Source organism: Macrosteles quadrilineatus, unplaced genomic scaffold, assembly GCF_028750875.1.
Source record: "Macrosteles quadrilineatus isolate MER2022 unplaced genomic scaffold, UCM_ALF_1.0 Scaffold_4__1_contigs__length_99947679, whole genome shotgun sequence".
In the NCBI taxonomy this organism is placed as follows: Eukaryota; Metazoa; Arthropoda; class Insecta; order Hemiptera; family Cicadellidae; genus Macrosteles; species Macrosteles quadrilineatus.
Genome location: NW_026542597.1, coordinates 20,190,356 through 20,204,175, shown reverse-complemented (window position 1 = coordinate 20,204,175; position 13,820 = coordinate 20,190,356). Strand labels below are relative to the sequence as shown.

Genomic DNA, 13,820 nt, shown 5'->3' with positions numbered 1-13,820 from the left:
CCCAAAAACTGTATCACCTGTGAATCCAATACAAAATCCAAATGCTCGTTCACTCCTAACCAAACCTAGGCCTCGTCAGGCGATGGTAGGCCTAACATTGATGCTTTGAAAAACACAAGAGTTTAAGCACCAGCGAAGGACAAGACGATCGGACACAAACCAGGTGCACAAGCTTAAAACTGCGGGAAACTCACCAAACGGGGGATTATGGGAAGGGAGATGGGTGTTTTGGGTGTTGTCCCACTGAAATACATCATATATACTGGTGCGCCAGCCATCTGCAAAACATGTGGGTGAAAACACATTATTTGAGACAACGGTGTACAGTGGGTCTTTCCACTCTGGTGCAGATTGTGCTTGCTACACTGCGGCTGGATTGTGAGGTGTTCACTGTTCATGAGTTTTACGATGGATCTAGATCAACTGTCTACGCTAAATAATAGGGATGTCCCTAAATGCTACACCAGTTATTGTTTCCATTCACTGTTGGTGTTGTTCAGTATATTTTTTTAAAGGATTATTGTAGACATTTCAGTAATAAATTAGAAAAGGTTTCTTAATCTGTGGTCTGACCACTTCTATAGGTAGGGAACTAGAATAGTAGCTACAAACATAACTGAACACAAAATTTTTTAGTTCCGACAAAATTTAAGTAAATAAAATGAAAAAAGAAAAATTAGTTGAAACTTTTAACTTTAACAATCAATAATGATCACGTTGAAGGCTCAGGTTAGAGTTACAAACAGAAAACCATTTGTTGCTGTCAGCTACTCATTGTTTCCCAGGAATGCCTGGTTTATATGTTACTCTCTAGGTTCTTTCGCAACTAAAGACGACAGTGGACTTACATATGGAAACATTGTGAAACTTTGGTTTCATGTAGGGAAAGAAAATATCACCAATAATCCTTCAACATCCATTTTGTTGGACAATTTGAATGTCTTGAGTTATAATAATAAAAAAAAATATTAGTATGGATTGATCACTTAAGTAAATGCAATAGTTTTTTCAGTTCTTGGTTTATACACCCCAGACTAAACTGCTAAATTAGGTACACCATATCTAAAAAAATTACGTATCATGATTTCACCATTACCTTTCATAACAAAAATATTCTACATCTTAAAGTATATTGATGAAATTGATTTCCTAGGTAATGGCTATCACCAGTTAAGTTTCCAACTAAATCCCAATTGTATTTAAAGTTCTAAGCATCCAGATTTAAAAAAAATCTATATAATACATATTAATTAATCCTTCTTATCATTCAAAACTAAATGATCATGTCGATCTCCCCAATGTAAACACAATTAAATTTTAAAATGTTTATTTTTGTCAACCTGAGTTATCTACTAACAAGCTGGAAAGAGCTTTAAAAATTCCCCAAAATTATGTATTCCCAACTATTTCAAACAATGAAACCTTATTAAAATAAAAGGCTAAATTAAATAATCTTCTTCGGTGGAAACCCCACTAGCCTACTCGTTAGGAATTGAGAAGGTTTGATACATAAACTAAATACTCTAATTATTACTGTTTTTGGGTATTGAATTACAGGAAGAGTAAAAATGTTTTACCAGTTACATTTACAGCTGAAAAATGAATTGTACCTTACAGCTCAATAAACTAAAAGTCGGACAACAATAATGTGCTAAAATATAATGCCCAACATAATAAATAAATGCTTTGTAACAAGTAAAACAACCATGTACATGGTTGTCTTTCAACTGCTGCACGCAAATATGCACCAAACTGGCTCCAGAAATCGCTTCACTCTGCTCCCAAAGTGCTCCGAAAAATGCTCCACTCTTTTGCTAAAAATGCTCCATTCTTTTGCTACAAATGCACCACTCTTTTTCTCCACACCGCTGCTGATCCCAAGACACTATCACCGACTGGCAATCAAAAAGTTCAACTGACCTGGCTGCTTGGCTCGATTGATGCCTCCAGCGCTCGTCGCTCTCTTCTTGCTTCCGTCGAGTTCGCGCTCGGAACTCCTCCTGGTGAGTGGTCCAGGGGCGGCTGACATGGACAGCATCATCACATTGCTGGTTGATGTCGCCCTGCGGACAACGGATCACAAACAATGGTCAAATAAATGTGTGAAATTGAAATACAGTTGAAAAAAATGTGTAATGTGGGCAATTTCAATTTTAGAATATTGTATTTAAGGATGTGGTATTTGAGTAAGTATTTTACATTACAAGTGTAAATCCAATATTTATAGCGACCCATTCCTGATCAGCTGTGAGCGGTTTTCTGCAATAACTACATGTAAGATATTCCATTTACGTTTAAGTTTCATTCTTAATTTTTTTTTTTTATTTCAGTGCACATAATTTCCAATTTTTAGTGAATCACCAAAAGCCATTGACAAAATGTATCAAAAAATTAAAAGCAGATGGGTGCTGTATTATTGTAAAATTGTTCACCTTAGTTAGCTCATTCGGAATGTGGCTTGACTGATTTTAATAGGTCAATAAAACATATTTTTTCTTATATGATGAAGTTTGTTTAGGATGATAATTGATGATGATAATTGTCCAAATAATAGGAAAATTCAATTAACTTAAATGAAAGCCAAGAAGGTCATCTTTCTTTTTATATGTGGTAAAAAGATTAAGCGAGCATGCACTCCAGAAAGCAAAAAAGAAACCTTGTTTTTGGGACCTTTAAAGTGTTTTAGGGGTACGCCGAGAACTTAAGACTATTGAGTGCAGAGTTTGCGGGATGATTATTTACCTCCTAGTCGCCCAATAGGATCCTCCCGTGTCTGCCGGCTCTAGCATCCTCGGTGTGGAGCTGCCGAACGCAAACACGATGGAACTGCGCTCGTTCCGCCTCTTGGTCTCCATTCGGATCTCTCGCTCCTGCAAAAAAAATTGCTTACAGATGCATTATTACTTGTAAAAGTAAGTAAAAATATATATGTTAAAGCATATTCAAAACAATTACGTTAGGTTCAAATTTGTTTTGTATTACTCTTGTATGAGTCTACTGTACCTGGTTTTTCCTGAGTATGGCCTCGCGTCTGTCTCTCTCCGCCTCCCAGATTTGCCGTTTCCGCTCCTCCACCTGATGTCTGCGGTCAGTGTCTCGCAGCCGCAACTCCTCCATCCTGCGCCGGCGCTCTTCCTCCTTCTGCTCTCGGAACTTCTGAGCAGCCAGCGCCTATAATATCATCATAACGTTGATAATTTCCTTGGTTGACTTAATAAATCCCAACATAACCTTTATGATATATGTTATTCGTAGCCTTTCCCAGACAGCATCAGAGCTCAGAATCCATAAATTGTTAACATCAACCTCGTAGCCTTATAAAATTTGCTTACAGAAGTTTCAACCTTGATTTAAAGTTAATAGACACCGCGGTTGATGCCAGAAACAATTTAAAACAAGACATTGACTTAACTAAATTCAAAAGCATAACCATTTACTATTGGATACTAAAGTACACATCACATCTTTATGGACCGCTGTAGCCAATTTTAATAAAAAAGAGCACAGTTGAATGAGCTGCTCACAGATTGTTCAACTAACAAACATTATATTTCCTCTTTTAGTTTTTGTTAGGGTACTGTAATAGTAGTCTAACATAAAAGAAATGCCATAGCTTCCAATAATTGTCCTCAACCAGCAATAAGTCTGGCTTCAGAATCATGCTGGTGGGTTTTTTGGCGTAAATGCTAACACACGCCAAAAAACACCATGAACTCTCATGACACAAGCCACAAAAGTATACGTAACAACTTCAGTTATGTTACAAATGTACTTGTAACAAATTACAGAAGCAATTCAAATTCTGTATTTATTAACATATACTTTTTTCAGAATGCCTCAAGCAGTAAAAATCTAATAGGTAATACCGAGTAATACTATGTATAAAAGCATAGAAACTGTAATAGTAAGAAAACTGCAGTACAACTGCTCCATTTTCCTTGAACCATATGAGACGCTAATACAATTCACTCAAGTCTACTAGTATAAACATGTTACCTGTTGTTTGAGCTCATCCAGTTTCCTTTGTCGTTCTTCATTTTGTTTCTCTTTAAGAATTCGCAACCTTTCTTCCCTGTCTCGTTGGCTTGCTGCGTTTTCTTTGCCTGAACAAAGAAAAATATTACTTAATAAAATTGTTTTAAGTATGTATTTATAAACAACAGCGTTAATACAAAATTTTAGTTAAATTATCTACCTCACCATCACCAATATTAGTTATTTATAAGACATGCAAACCCACAAATATATCACTAGTTTTTCTTCCAAAATACTGTAGTAGTTAAGCTACTATCGCCTAAAGATAAGACATGAGAGGTAAATTTAAGGTACACGTCTTGGTGAATGCCTTTGAAACTTTCATGAGTATCTTAAAGGCTAAATAGGTGAATTGTGTATACTACTTTACCTACGACTGATTTTAAAATACTACCAATCATTATTCATAACTTCTAAGAGAGGTTATGTTTTTGTTTATAACCTCTCATTGCTACTCGAAGCAGTAATATTTTACTTATTTTCTCTCAATCCTTCAATCTTATTGGTCTAAACTTGTACAGTAAAGTAACAAAACAATTCTGTAAAGTAAGTAAACAATACTGTAAAGTGAATCTTTTTAACTTTAAGAACTGAATTGAAAAGCTAGTTTACAAAAACAGTCGTAGGTAAAAAAAAATGATGTACCCACATTAAGAATCCTTTAACACCCTCAACACTAACCCCAAAAGATGTCAAGTGACCCACACTATACAATTTAATAGTCAGGTTAGCTAGGCACACATGGCGGCAGCATGATATAAAGGTGACATTAAAGCTGTGATGGCAGGTTGTGTTCACAATGTCCACACAATTGAGGCCATTACTGCCAGGCCTGGCATATTGCTGGCATTAACTGTTACATACCCCATTAATATAGCTATAATGCATGAATAAACAATTTAACAAAGTCGTCAAATGAAATATTCACAAACATAGGCAATTAACTCTTCAAGACTGCTTACACTTGTACTCTTATTTTACAAGATAGTAAATCTGTAAATACATACAAAATGTGAATGGTTTTTGATCAGTTACACTTCATCAAAAAGCCCCGAGACTGAGAAATTGGTGTTTGTCCTGGATTAAATATTATTGGATGTAAGTTTTAGAAAAAAACTCCATTATAGTCCTTGCCACCCTAACTTGAGGCAGCCCAAGCCTGCACTGGATATACGGAGTTCAGCCTTGGGCTGCCTCAAGTTAGGGTGGCGAGGACCTTAGTTTCAGTGGAATTGAAGCAGAATTTTACTAATTTGGACCGTTGAAAAAGTTCAAAGTGAATAAACAATACTGGTCGCTATTTTTACCATCCAGCAAATTTTTACAGTACAAGTATACAGAGGGGGATGTATTTTCCTATATGCCTATAACTATAACAGAGTCCATTTGTAATATTATTATCCAAAGTTCTTTAAAATATTGAATAGTTATTTTATAAAAAAAGGTAAGCTGTGCAGTGTGCTCTTACTATTAAATATCTATTTATTTTTTCAAATTCCTAAACAGATTATTTGTTCACAGCTCTGTGCACGTGCACAGAGCCCTCTCCGTAACTTTTTATTTTGTCTATTAATGGGTATTTGGAATTAGAGTGCAAAGACGTTATTTGATAATACCTTTAAAAACAGGCTAGTATTAAAATTACTAAATTGCAATTGAACTTTTCACCTCAAGTGACTAAGGCAAAACTAAAGAGTCTGTAACAATTAAATAAACATGTGTATATTCATAAAAATAATTGCCAACCAACAAAAACAAAATATACGTGACCAAACTTTTCAAACTCTTTTGTTTTATCTGATAAAAAAACTACACAAAATATACAAAAAACACAAAGCTAACTAAAACTAAGCAAAACGCAAACACACACAAAACCAAAACCAAATGTGCTTCATAGCCTCAAAATCTACCTTGGTTTAGGGGAAGACTACCATCATAGACTTGGGAAACTGTGTCATCTGGAAGCCAGGTATTGCCTAGGAAGTACACGGACATTAGTGTGTATAAAACCTTTCTAAGATGCTACATGTTTGCAAAATATTGGAAGAAAAAGAGCACACGGAAACAATTCACATGATTACATTTCTGTAAATCCCTACATTTTTTTTTTACCATAATACTATCACTGCACTTGTTCAAAGTTGTTTTACTGTGTTAAAACTTACGTTATTACAATAAATAATCAATAGGTATTGGAAAGTTTTATTTTTATTTTTAGATCAAAATTATTCAATATTTAAGTGCAATTTGATTATCATTACACTGTGTAAAACAGTAGTTAAAAAATTGACCAATCTCAAACCTATCTTTCAAAATTGGACAGTAATAACATTAGAAAAAAAAATACAAAAGTTATTAAAACAAAACCACTCAAAAAACAAAAACTCAATAATATTAGACAAAACTTAACATTCAAAACTTTTAAGAATTATTGCAAGAAGTAAACCACTTACAAACGAAAGCGCGAGAAAAAGACGGAAGAGACGGAGCACAAATTACATTCATTATGAAATACTGACAATCCAGCCACTTGCTAGGAACGAAGCAAAGTTCAGTAATGAATGCTTGTGCCTCTTAGATACTGTAGTGTGAGATATGAGTCATTCTTATAACATCACTTCCTCTTCTTCCGAGTAACACACTCATGTGTCATTAGTACTGCATATCAGCTGATAGTTTAATTGAGTCATTGTTGGAAATATTGTTGTGAGTGTTTGAGAGTAAATGGAAGATTATTTGGTAAATTGGTGATTTTTGGAATAGATAATTAGCCAGGAGTTTCACCTGGTTTTACTTTGTGTGGTAATGTCAAAGTGATTTCGTGTTATATGTATATTAGACTTGGATTTTCAGTTAATATAGTATTTCGAAAAGATACCAAAATGGCAAAGTATATATTGTAAAAGGTGAACTAAAAGCATGGAAAGTGAGAACTAAAACTCTGAATCCATACTAATTTTTAGCAGAATAGTGTTTAAGAAGTCTAGAATTGAAGCGAATGTATGAGAAATTTAAATATGAAACTATAACAAACAATGTGAATCTATATGCACTTACTCAATACTTTGCTTTTGAAAATTCTTAAAGAGTCAATGTAAAAATTATATTGCAACGATGTATTTTACCCCTAACTTTGTCAAAAATATCTAATGTTAATCACAAAACCAACCACAAAAAATCACTACTTGGTTAGTACAAACTACAAACCAACCCACAAAGTTATCACAAATCAACAATATTGGAAAACGGTTGCCTTCAACCACAGGAAATGGGAACAAATCATCAAGAGAAGTTGTATTTTACTTTTACTGATACGCCAACAATATCAGATTTTGTAAACATAGGTAGTGCTTTCTTTGCCAAAAGTACATTGTTGGCGATTAGAGTCTATGTTGTATGAGAGTTTCCTGTGGACAATTTTTTATCAGTATAAAGAAGTCCACAATAGTCCTTCAAACAACATAGTGTTTTCATAAATATTTGTTTACCTTACAATATCCCAAAAATACGTCATTACAAAATATTTTGTGGAAACACATATTGAGGTATGTTCTATAGTTTGATTCGTCATTTAAAAATTCAACATCGACCATAATTTGTGGTATTATGATCACACAAGTATGTGGTAATGGACATGAAAACGTGGTAGTGACAATTTCAAAGCATATTGTAAGGTAAACATATATTTTAAACGAGTACAAATCATCAGAGGTGTATAGTCAATGGTACAAATGAATATCCAGGAGTAGGAAAATAAACTCTGAAAGTGTTTTCCTTGTCCCTTGATATTTCAGAATAACTAGCACCAAGATAAACACAAAGTTTTGATAATCCAAGTGTATTATGTTGGTCTATCAAGGGAGGGGTTAGTGAGCGGCTACTTTGTGACAGAACTAGTTTACCTGAATGTTTGTTCACCAAGACAGGCTCGTCAGCACCATGGGCAAACCAGTGCAAACTCCCCCCTACACCACCACCTCGGTTATACATTGTACTACATAATACACCTCATTTCCATAGGTATACCCATTACAATGGATAATTGAAATAAAAATATAATTTGCTACAATTCGTAACACAAAATACATATGTTCAGTAAGTAAACAGTCAAACTCCGGAAAATAATTTTATAGGTCAAAATAAAGCGAAAATCAAGAGTGAAAATTTTTTTTGTTAATCAGATATCCGCAATTTTATTTTTCTTTACATAAAGTCTTTGAATTTTTGGAACTGATCTTTAATTAGTAGACAAAAAACTGTATAAGGTAGAAACAATTTTATCATTAAAAAATTATGTTGGTCTAATTTCAAATTACAAAATGCAAAACCAACCTCATAGGTCTCTTTTACCTAAAAATACATATACTCATTTCATAAAAATCGGTTTAAAGATCTCAAGATAAAAATGTTTATGTAAACAACAAAATGGCAGATATCTGGTGAACAAACCGTTTCTGGAGAAAATGTAATTCTTGACTTTCTCTCTATTATGTACGACCAACAAAACCATTTCTCAGTGTTTAAATATTTTCTTACCGGACACCCCGTATATTAGTGGAAAAACCTATTTCATCTTTGAGTATAGAATGATGGCTCCACTTATCACCATAGAATGGAGAAACATGAACAAACCATAGAATGGTAAATTCATCATAGAGTTCAGAGTAGTGAAAATGATCCTCCAAGTATAGAATGCTGATTATTTTTTGCGCTTTTGCCCAAGGGTAAGAATATAAATATATACAGCATGTACAGTGTTTCAACAAAACCTGTAATAAGCGCTAAGTGCACTCTAGTAGTACAATGTCCTATTGCTTCGGAAGTATTGTTCGAAACAACTATTCTACACCACTAAAAGCTCACCCGTGTGGTTTTTTTTTTCTATTATACAAGTTTAAAATTCAATGTATACATTTACACTTTATTGTGATTACATTTAAATCGTCAGACCACACAATTCCTAATGCAATGATTTTAACTAAAACAAATTTAAATGTGACTACTGGTTCCCTTTAATAAAAAAATACATGTCTTTCCAGTAAAATGTTGCCTAAAATTCTCTCTAATAAGCTATCTGTTTTATAATAAAAATCTAGTTAAATCTGTTTTATAATAGCCAAATAACATTTTCGAGGAATGATAAGTGTAAAAAATGCTCTATTCTGTTCTTTTTTTTAATACACGAGTTGCAAATAGACTATTTTTGTCCACAGTTGCTTAAAATTCACAGAAAAAAATACAACTGTTTTGAATATTTTATATCTGAGGTCCTTGTAAAAATCTGTGACTTAGAATGAATTTAAATTTTAAAAATTTTAGTGACTCCTTCTGTTTTTATATTACTAGGAAAACAACCACTGATTCAAATCAATTTAGTACTACCTCTGAATCGTTAGTATTTTTGCAAAAATTTAAAAATACCTAATTAAAAATTTACTAATCATTTGTTTGTTCAACATGTTCAGCAAATGCCCTTACTGCCTACTCATTATGCCCCCCGTTAATGTACACAGCCGCCACACAAGATGTATGGAAGTACAGTCCAGTAATGGTGAGCATGTTGCCTAATCTGACTACTTAGGTACATCATGATCACATCATACATCATGATTAACTGTATCAGTCTGGACATCCCCTGTATTGTCTAATGGACCTTCAGTTTTCAGAGAAGCTTATAAAGTATTTTTCAATAACACTTAAAACTTGTATATTTTTCTACAACTTTACCAAGAAATAACATTTTATTCATAAAAAATGTAGTCAATATTGGAATAATGGGACTCAGATAAATTATTTGATCACTCAGAGTGTGAAGGTAAAAATCTCCACACATAATCATGGATAGCACTAAAAGGTCAATTTCTTGTAAGCTGTATCTTTTATAATCAAACTATCCCCATAGCACAAAAAACTTGTGAACCATCAGGTACTTAAGCATTAGCTCATTCATGTTTAAACATATATTTTTGAAACCCCGCAATCTGATTATGAGACAAAGCTATTTATTAAAAACTTGTATCTAGTGAAACAAATTAATTTTGAATTGCTAATTTTGTGTAAAGCATGTTTTTTTATACATATACTAAGATCAAATTGCATACATGAGAGAGTGCTATGAATGGTTGTAAATAAACACTGATTACATTGTGTTTTAATTTTCAGGATAGTCGAAAACACACAAAAACTCTTATGGGACCAATTAATCATTCATGAAACTACTACACCTCCTTTAGCCTACTCGTAAAAACTCACTTTTTATTCGTTTAAATCATGGCTTATAGTTAATTTTTACCACTATCTGAAGTGATTTATCAAAAAAGATAAATTTAAAAATCATAACAGAATTTGAAATACTAAATTCTTTACATCATAACAGAGAATAAACACCTGTCATATTGCCACCAAGTTTTTTGGTGGCTACTAGCATTTTTTTTGGAAGGTTAACGTTAAAATACAAGGAGCGAAGCCGTGATTTAAACCGCCAAACAGCTGACAGTTTACGACTGCAGGTGAGGTTTACGAGATAAGTGTTCCTGAGGGATGTCTGCAATACTTCCAACATCTTGTCAACACGAGTGAGATGTTTGGAGGGAAGCTTTTAACATATTCAGGTGTCAAAGTTGAAAATGCTGTACTTTGTTACAAACTCTCAGTACGTTTAGTCTGAATGAAGTGTAAATACTGTGTCCATTTTGGTTCTAAATTTGAATTTTGCTTGACAACATCAAGGAACTGTTGAATATATTCAGGCTGCAAAGTGGAAAATACTGTACTTTGTTGTAAGCCCCTTTCCTATTCATAAGCAATGAAAATGGAATCAGTATTCCGTGTCCACATGTATAATGATTGCATTTTGAATGTAGGTTATTTATTAAGAATTATAAACTGCCTAATATTATCAGCTTGCAAAAAGGAAAATATAGTTTGTTGCAAGCTCCCTCTGCAAGTAATGTTAACTAAATGTGCTGTCTCTCGTGGTACTAACATTTGAATTTAGCTTGATAACACCTAGGAACTGTTGGAATATATTCAGCTTGTAAAGTGAAAAATACTTAAAACTTACGTTGTTGAAAGCCTACTTTCAGTAGAGTCCACAATACCCTTATGTAAATTAAATTTCCTGTGTATATTTCAATCCTAAAATTTTTAACTTTGCTTGAAAACACATAGTTCTGATGAATATATTCAATGTGGTTAAAACTGTACTTTGTTGCAAATCTTTCCCGTTTGTTTAGCCCACAAGCACTATAAATTAAATCAGTACTGTAGTACAGTGTCTAAATATTTGACATCTGAGAATTTTTTTTAAAGCATGATAATTACCATTAGCAGGTAATAGTATAATTACATTTTTTAATATTAGCCTACAACAATTTTTTTATATTTATTATGTTACACACCTTGTTTGGCTGAGGGTGGACGTGAGTTTCTTTGGGCGTCGGGGGCTGCTCCCGCTGAAACAGACAGATTTTGTTAATTCAAACAGTCCTAAACTAGTATAAAACGGATTGCAAGGAAATCATAATTATTCATTTCATAATTATTTTCAAGCATATGGTGAGTAGATGGCTCGGTCTGTAGTGTTAGACTACGCAACCGAGAGAGCAATGTTATGTCTGGGTTAGTGTGGTAACTAATATTTTATTAGTAAAGTTAAATATAATACTATATGGGGGAGCGAACTGGTCTAGTGGTTGAGCGCAGGACTTCGGTGCCCGAGGTCACGGGTTCAAATTCTGCCGAATCACCAATGGATTTTACCAAAGTAGTTTTACCGCAACGCCTAGGACTAGCCTGAAGTAATGTGAAAAACTATCCTGGGACTAGTGTCCTAGGACAAAATGTACTATATTGGCCCACCCCTTGATTTGCCTGGTATTTTCTTCATTGTGTTTATACATGTGGACAGACGAATGCAAGATAAAAGAGACTGTCACATCTAAAGTTTGTTTTTTCTAACTGGTATATTATACATTTTTTATCATTACTACACTGCTTAAACAATGTACCTAAATGAAACCTTGTACCCAATTTACTTCAATCTTGGACAATAAATCCAGAGAGCAAAGAATAGAAATAGAGGGGCTACATACAACAAGCATTGCTGTGAACTGTGAAGCCAATCCCCCAAACACTCATAAGTAACTGCTGAATATAGGGGTAGAACACCTTTTCCAAATCTACGATGATTAGACACACCTAGAGTAGACTTAAAATTACCAAATTTGGCACAGCTACTCAAAATTAGTGCTTTAAATACTTGTTCTATTCTGTGCTCTCTGAATAAATGCTCCAAATGACAAACATTCAAAATTCAAAGCGATTCCTTAAAAAGTCAGCCTGATCTTGAAGAGAGGGAGGGAGAGAGTCAAAACAGTAATCAGAGTAAGATGTAAATCAAGCTCAACAATGGCCGACTCTGGGACTGCAGGGTGTAATCCACCCTCTCCTCTCACAATATCAGTTAAATCCAGTTATATAAAGCACAACAGCCATTCATTAAGCACTATAGGGCTTAGTTTTTGTTTTTACCCGGCCAGGCAAAGCTGGCTTAAATACTCTCATGAAGCGCAGTTCACTAAGAGGAATGGGTTTAAATTGAATATTCACGTGTTTGTCCACCTGTAAAAGCAACTTCGAAAGATATTCAATGGAGTCAATTTAATTCTCTCTTAGAACAATTAATTGTATGGGAGGGTAAAATAAAATCGAAAACAAAAAGAGTCAATCATCTAAACTGAAGCCGACATATTTTACTTTAATTCTTTTTTTAAATTTACAGACTTGATTGTAATATAATTTTGCTTTTTGATAGAAGCATATTTTGTTTTGAGGACTGACATCTCTTAAATTACATTTTTTATTAAAATTCTTTTAAACTGAAAGCACATAAGTGTATGTGTTAATTTTAAGTGTTATATGGTTTATAAAGGGACTACGTTTTGAATATTTTGAAACATTTTGAATATTAGAATTAAAATTACCAATTCTCATTACATTAATAAAATATTTTTGTCTTCTGCAGCAAAAACAGCCGTTTTCAATAGCCTTGGTCGTGAAACTTGAAATTCGGTCAAAAGAGTCACTTTACGCCCTAATAATGAAATTATACTAATAAAAATGTTCAATTTGCATTTTACAATCATGTAAATGTATTGTAAGATTAAATTATTATAATCAAACATTTTATGTCTACACTGGTGGAATTTTGTATGAAAGAATCACAAACCCTTAAAAAAAATCAGTCAGGACCTCTCAAATCTTGGTGAATGTTACAGGGATGAAACTCTTGTCTCTCGCACCAAGACCAAAGTCAATATCTTAATCACTTGGCTATCAACACCGATCCTACAAATCCGATCATTGATTATCTTAATGAACCTTGAATGATAAATTCCTATTTTTTTTCTGTACAGAAACAAACATATCGCTCATCTTTGAACCTGACACTATAAACTGTTTAAGCAGTATCAGGTTTATCATACACAGTACACAGCATTGCTCTGTCACAGAGACATCCTGTAGTGGTAGACCATTAAGCAAACTCAACCTTGGAATGCAGCGTTATATTACACTGAATCTGACACTCATAGCCAATGGTCCACTCCAGCTCAATCGGAATTTCTGATCAGCAAGCGGGGGATCTGAGGACACTTATACGGGTCTGCAGAAAGAATATATCAATTTCAAGAGGAGTTCACGTTACTTATGTTTGACGACAACATACTCAAAGATCAAGGTATATTTTTTTATAAAAAAATTATTATTATTACCAGAGACGTTCA

The 13,820-nt window shown here is 33.7% G+C and overlaps 1 protein-coding gene across 18 annotated transcripts in view; it reads right to left on the bottom strand.

Annotated features, from left to right (window-relative positions):
* The window catches only part of LOC128991277 (ensconsin-like), a 221,286-nt gene that overhangs the window by 31,777 nt on the left and 175,689 nt on the right, over nt 1-13,820 (bottom strand). For 8 of the 18 annotated variants that reach the window (XM_054414021.1, XM_054414013.1, XM_054414014.1 and 5 more), the window contains 8 exons: nt 11,436-11,489; nt 7,938-8,000; nt 5,946-6,011; nt 3,997-4,103; nt 3,004-3,171; nt 2,743-2,870; nt 1,921-2,063; nt 195-278 (listed from right to left, as the gene is read on the bottom strand). In XM_054414021.1, coding sequence (XP_054269996.1) covers nt 195-278; nt 1,921-2,063; nt 2,743-2,870; nt 3,004-3,171; nt 3,997-4,103; nt 5,946-6,011; nt 7,938-8,000; nt 11,436-11,489 — 813 coding nt within the window. The remainder of the gene's footprint in view (nt 1-194; nt 279-1,920; nt 2,064-2,742; nt 2,871-3,003; nt 3,172-3,996; nt 4,104-5,945; nt 6,012-7,937; nt 8,001-11,435; nt 11,490-13,820) is intronic. The other 10 variants (XM_054414024.1, XM_054414018.1, XM_054414016.1 and 7 more) reach the window with 3 other exon arrangements.